This window comes from Haliaeetus leucocephalus, unplaced genomic scaffold (genome assembly GCF_000737465.1).
Source record: "Haliaeetus leucocephalus isolate CR32 unplaced genomic scaffold, Haliaeetus_leucocephalus-4.0 Scaffold484, whole genome shotgun sequence".
Classification (NCBI taxonomy): domain Eukaryota; kingdom Metazoa; phylum Chordata; class Aves; order Accipitriformes; family Accipitridae; genus Haliaeetus; species Haliaeetus leucocephalus.
This window is the reverse complement of record NW_010972920.1, coordinates 6,708,962-6,714,837: the sequence shown is the minus strand read 5'-3', so window position 1 is coordinate 6,714,837 and position 5,876 is coordinate 6,708,962. Positions and strand designations below refer to the sequence as shown.

Genomic DNA, 5,876 nt, shown 5'->3' with positions numbered 1-5,876 from the left:
AAGGAGCTTTATGATTGCTATCCTTATGTAAAATATTAGGGAAAGGTCAAGTGGAGAGGAAAGAAACCCCCAATCTCAACAGCAGATTTTATCTTAAAGGTAAAAAGAAATAGTTTGTTGTAAAGCCATGGTTAACTTACAGTGCAGTACAAGGAGCGGTGCACGACCGCACATTCAGCCAAGTAACAAGAAGATAAAACTGTTACTGCCAGCTCAGCTTTTTATCATGCTTCTCCCTAAAGCCAGTGGCTAACACAGTTTAGGTAATGGCCTAAACCTCTTTTTTCTAATTTTAAAAAATGTTATCATTTAACAATTTAAACTCACTGTACTCATACCAGAAATGGGCTTTGTTTCCCCTCCACCACCCCCCCATACCAGAGCCATTAAATATGAGATCATCTACTGTACTGAAAGGAGATTTCCAGCCTGTCCCACTGTATATGTTAGGGTAGTCATTACTGACCTAGTTGTAGACATAATAATGAAAGGCTGAGATTATGAATTATTATGCCTAATTTGTAAGGGATTCTCTGCTTTTGTGTTTTGCAATTCCCATCAGGCTTGAGGATTAAGCCCTGCTGAATTGCATGCTAATACCAATGTGCTTTGAATATGTGTGGGTTTATATCACATGTTTTCCTAATTCACTATTTTTATAAAGAACAATTTCACTGGAAATACTTTTCGTAGGATTGTTGGAAGCCCAACCAGAATCTCCTAAGGAAAATGAAGTCTATGTACCCTCCATCTGCTCTGTGCTTACTCTAGCTCCCATGTCCAGTTCTGCTATGGCAAAACATCAAACTAGCTCTACCAAAGTATGTGGAAGGCTTTTGCTCTTCGTTAATGAGAAGGAGAGATACCAATTTGCAACCAGTGCATGGGCTTGCTTTCAATTACAGTTCAAGATGGAAAAATCTTATTTACATACTTTATCCAAGTGCTGTGATGATGCGAGCCTAGTCCTTACAATATGTATTCCTACTGCTTGTATGGCAGTACAGCGAAGGTGCCTGCAAAACATAAAGTGCATGTGATGTTGTTATAGGTATGCCAGTGTTTCAGCAGTAAACCAGCCCACAAGTTTGCAGCTAGCTGAGTCAGCGACCGCGGGTCATGAATAAACCGGTGCTTCACCACAGTCTCACCCACCAGTGTGGTACAAGCTGGCAGCAGCTCCTGCTGTGTGTGGTGCAGCCCTCCTCAGGTGGGACTCTCTGTCGTTGCTGTAGGATGCTCCTGCTGCGCTGCCCGCTGCTGCTGCTGCTGCTGCTGCCACTCAGCTCCAGGCCCCAGAAGTTACCTACCAGAGATGAGGAGCTCTTTCAAATGCAGATCCGGGACAAAGCATTTTTTCATGATTCATCAGTCATCCCAGATGGAGCCGAAATTAGCAGCTACCTCTTCCGAGACACCCCTAAAAGGTATTTTTGTCTGGCTCAAGTGAGGAAGTTGTACTTCGAAGATACTAGCTTTATTTGCTGGGTGTTTTGAAATAAAAATTGGATCCAAACCAGAAAAATACAAATGCCAGTGTTCTGTCTGGTGAAGTAAGTAACTATGCGAGTTTCCATCCCAATCCAGCCTCCCTGGCTGAGCGTCTATCCAATTTATTTGATTTCTGGGATAAGCCCAGAGCTCCCACAGACCACAGAAGTTCCCTGAAGTGGGGCCGCTAACCATGTCTGGAGGCAAAGGGAGCAGGAAGGAAATTAGAAACTACAGGCTTACCCCACCACACTTGTCTCTCTTCATTATTTTATATTGTGCTTTAAAGAAGCAGTGTAAGCTAGTCTGGTCTGAACTCCCCACTTCCCAACCTCGACCCTATGGGTCAGAAAATACTGAGTGAGGTTAGACTGGGAAAGAACCTGAGGCTCCAAAGACTTCAGGGAAGACCAGCATTGCCACCTTCCTCCTCATAGCATACACCTCCTTCAGCCTTCATCGGTGAGAAACATTTTACAATAAATGTCGTGTAGTGCCTGGGGGACTGCGGGAGGACAGCTGAATGTGTATGCAACTATATGTGCTTCTAGGACCCTTACCTGTACATAGCATAAAATGTGTGTCCTGCTTTGAAGAGCATATCCCTAAATTCCAGGAAAGATCCCGTTTCCCTCATTTATACCTTTGTGACCATTTACACTGTATATAGTTAGTGCAGGGGTAAAAAGTGAAGCTGATGGAGGGGAGAGCAGGAGGCCAGAAACCCTTCTGCTGTGTCTTGACAAGCAAAGTGTGAACTCAGCACTGCTGTGCTGGGGGGGACGACACGATGACTCCCCCCACCTCCTTAGCTCTTGCCCACCGGCCTTTCCATATTACCTCTGCACACGCTTGCCTGGAAGTAACGCTTTTGTCTTTCTTGCCCTACTAAGATCAACCTTGATCATGTCACATCCATCCCTGCCAGTTGGCTGTCATCAGGATTTATTGACATATGGGTCTGTTAACCTTCCCCTAGGTATTTCTTTGTAGTTGAAGAGGACAACACTCCCTTGGCAGTGACGGTGACACCATGCGATGCGCCTCTGGAGTGGAAACTGAGCGTGCAAGAGCTCCCAGAGGAAGCCAGTGGAGAAGGTTCAGGTAACAAACCATCAATTATTGTCCTTGCACCTCAGAGACCTCCTTTTCTCCTGGATTCGAAGCTGCCTCAAACCAGTCTCAGTGAGATGCCAAATCTCACAGCAGGCCCATTTTTATGATCTGCTGTTTGGATCTTCAGGCCCAGTCCTGCTGTTGTGCAGGAAACTGGCAGCAGGTAGCAACATGACAAGGAAAATGTCTGTAAAAAGTAAAAGTAAAAGCTGAGGTTATAGTTACAGAGTGCATGGGATGCTGCCACAACAAACTGTTTGCCCAGAGTAACTCGGTTTCACGGAGGCTTTGCTGTGAGCTGTGTACACAAGATAAGAACTGGAGAGACAGGGCTGGCGTTGCAGCAGGGCTGAGCTGGCCCCTTTGAGGGGACTGGTCTGTAGACACGGAGACTATTTGGAAATAGCCATATAACTGCTACTCAAGAGAGAAGAGGTCTTTGGCTTCCAGAGCCTCTCACACAAGTGCTAAAATGTCATACACACCACATTGTATGGCATACACACCTTTGGCCCCCACTGTATTTAGGCACAAAATTTTAGCGTGACTCAGAGGGCCAAAGCTCAGGGCACAAGTCCAGAAACAGGCAGCGGAGTCAGTTCCCCCTGGGGAACTGTATGGCATCTCCAAGTTGGGTGCTTGAAGTACTCTAGTGGAAGGTATTAGCTACCATTCACGAGACTCCGTTAATACTGATCAGGTGCAATTTCTGTTGCATTTGGTTGTAACCTGAGTGCCAAACCAATTTCCCTCTCTGATTTGATGGAAGTATTGATTACATCTTCCTCAGAAGATAAAACCTTCCTTTTTCATCTCACTTTTGTATTTTATGTAGAAGTTTTATTTTCTCATATTTGCAGATTGTGTCTGTACAAATGTTTTTCTTCGCTTGTAATCTAGGTGAACCAGAACCTCTTGAGCAACAGAAACAGCAGATTACTAATGAGGAAGGCACAGAGCTGTTCTCTTACAAAGGCAATGATGTTGAGTACTTTGTGTCCTCTAGTTCCCCATCTGGTTTGTACCAACTAGATCTGCTATCGACAGAGAAAGATACACATTTTAAAGTGTACGCAACCACTACTCCAGAGTCAGACCAACCTTATCCTGAATTACCTTATGATCCCAGAATCGATGTCACTTCTCTGGGACGTACAACAGTGACGCTGGCGTGGAAACCAAGTCCCACCGCCTCCTTACTGAAACAGCCAATTCAGTATTGCATAGTCATCAATAAAGAACACAATTTCAAAAGCCTCTGTGCTGTTGAAGCCAAGCTCAGTTCTGATGATGCCTTCATGATGGCTCCAAAACCAGGTCTGGATTTCAGTCCATTTGACTTTGCCCATTTTGGCTTCACCTCAGACAACAACTCTGGCAAAGAACGTGGTTTCCTAAAATCATCATCAAAGTTTGGACGCCAGACGTCCTCAAAGCCAAGAGTTGACCTGCATAAAGTTTGTATCGGGAACAAGAACATCTTCACAGTGTCTGACCTGAAGCCCGATACGCAGTACTACTTTGACATGTTTGCAGTAAATACCAACACTAACATGAGCACCGCATACATTGGCACCTTTGCCAGAACGAAGGAGGAGGCTAAACAGAAAACAGTCGAACTGAAGGATGGCAAAGTTACAGATATATTCATCAAGAGAAAGGGAGCCAAATTTCTACGGTTTGCTCCTGTTTCATCTCACCAAAAAGTCACCTTCTCTGTTCATTCGTGCCTGGATGCCGTTCAGATCCAAGTTAGAAGAGATGGAAAACTTCTCTTGTCTCAAAACGTGGAGGGTGTGCGGCAGTTTCAGCTTCGGGGAAAAGCAAAAGCTAAGTATCTCATTAGGCTGAAAGGAAGCAAAAAAGGTGCTTCTATGCTGAAGATCCTGGCTACAACAAGGCCTAACAAGCAGTCGTTTCCTTCTCTTCCTGAAGATACGCGAATCAAAGCCTTTGACAAACTCCGCACTTGTTCTTCGGTCACAGTGGCGTGGCTGGGCACGCAGGAGAGAAACAAATTCTGCATCTACAAAAGGGAAGTGGATGACAATTACAACGAAGAGCAGAAGAAAAGAGAGCAGAACCAGTGCTTGGGTCCAGATACAAGGAAGAAATCGGAAAAGGTTCTCTGTAAATACTTCCACAGCCAGAACATCCAGAAAGCAGTGACCACAGAGACAATCAGAGGTCTGCAGCCTGGCAAGTCCTACCTGCTGGATGTTTACGTGATAGGGCACGGCGGGCACTCCGTGAAATATCAGAGCAAATTGGTGAAAACGAGGAAGTTCTGTTAGTGCCCCTGTACATAGAAATATATGGAACTCCGGTCTGAACATTATCCTACTTCCAAGTATACGGATTGACTACTTGCACAGCTGAGAAGTTGTGACCTGTATTTGTACTGTGTAGAAAAGATATCAACTTGTATATTTATGTTTACATAAGTAATTGTTTGGAGGAACTGAGGCTGGTGCTCTCTGGTAGCATCTGGCAACGGTATTATCATGTGTCCAGTGACCCACATGTGATGCTCAGTAGATGTCCAAGGTAGCAGGAAACCTCGAAGGAACTGGCACTCCTTTGCTTCCGTATTGCATGAACTGCTTCTAAATTATTTTATACTTAAAAGGCTGAGATACATCATTCGTCCACCTTGTTATTCACACACAAAACTCACAGATGTACACCCTTTCTCTCAGTGTAGATGGTAGGGTTTCTGTAAATTATTTTATAGAGTCTTGTTTTAAATGTTTATGTTTCTATGATTGTAAACTATTAAAATCTCTCCCCAACAAAATACAGATCTAAACTAAGTATTAACTGGGCTGCACATGAAGCAGTTTTATTGCTAATGTAAATTCTTACCTAGCTGATTTTCATGTTTAAATACTGTATGTATTTCATGTACAAAGTTGCCATAACATTATATTCCTGTACATAAAATTAAAAATATTAGATTATATATTGTTTCTTTTTTCTTGACATTTTAAGGGGGCAAACAGACTTGGGGACAGAGGAGGCATTCTGAAACTTGAACTAATTTCGTCTAGGATGTACCTCTCTCTTGTTGTTCATCTTTTGCGGCAAGGTGACTGAAGTCCAGTAGTATTACTGATGTTACTGAGTCAGTTAAAATCTGCAAAAGAGTGCAGGCCATTGAAGGAGGGGTATTTGTGGCGTAGTCTGGGTCTACAGTGATACAAGCACTAGAGGAGCAGGACAGCACAGAGGAGCTTCACTTGTCCTGGGTGAGAATGGATCCTGTTTCA

The 5,876-nt window shown here is 43.9% G+C and overlaps 1 protein-coding gene across 1 annotated transcript; it reads left to right on the top strand.

The window, feature by feature from the left end:
- Positions 1–1,236: 1,236 nt before the first annotated feature.
- NDNF (neuron-derived neurotrophic factor) lies at positions 1,237–5,569 on the top strand. Its single transcript, XM_010575561.1, has 3 exons — positions 1,237–1,427; positions 2,471–2,595; positions 3,508–5,569. The coding sequence occupies exons 1-3, from the start codon at positions 1,237–1,239 to the stop codon at positions 4,899–4,901; spliced, it is 1,710 nt and encodes a 569-aa protein (XP_010573863.1). The 3' UTR covers positions 4,902–5,569.
- The last annotated feature ends 307 nt before the right edge of the window (positions 5,570–5,876 follow it).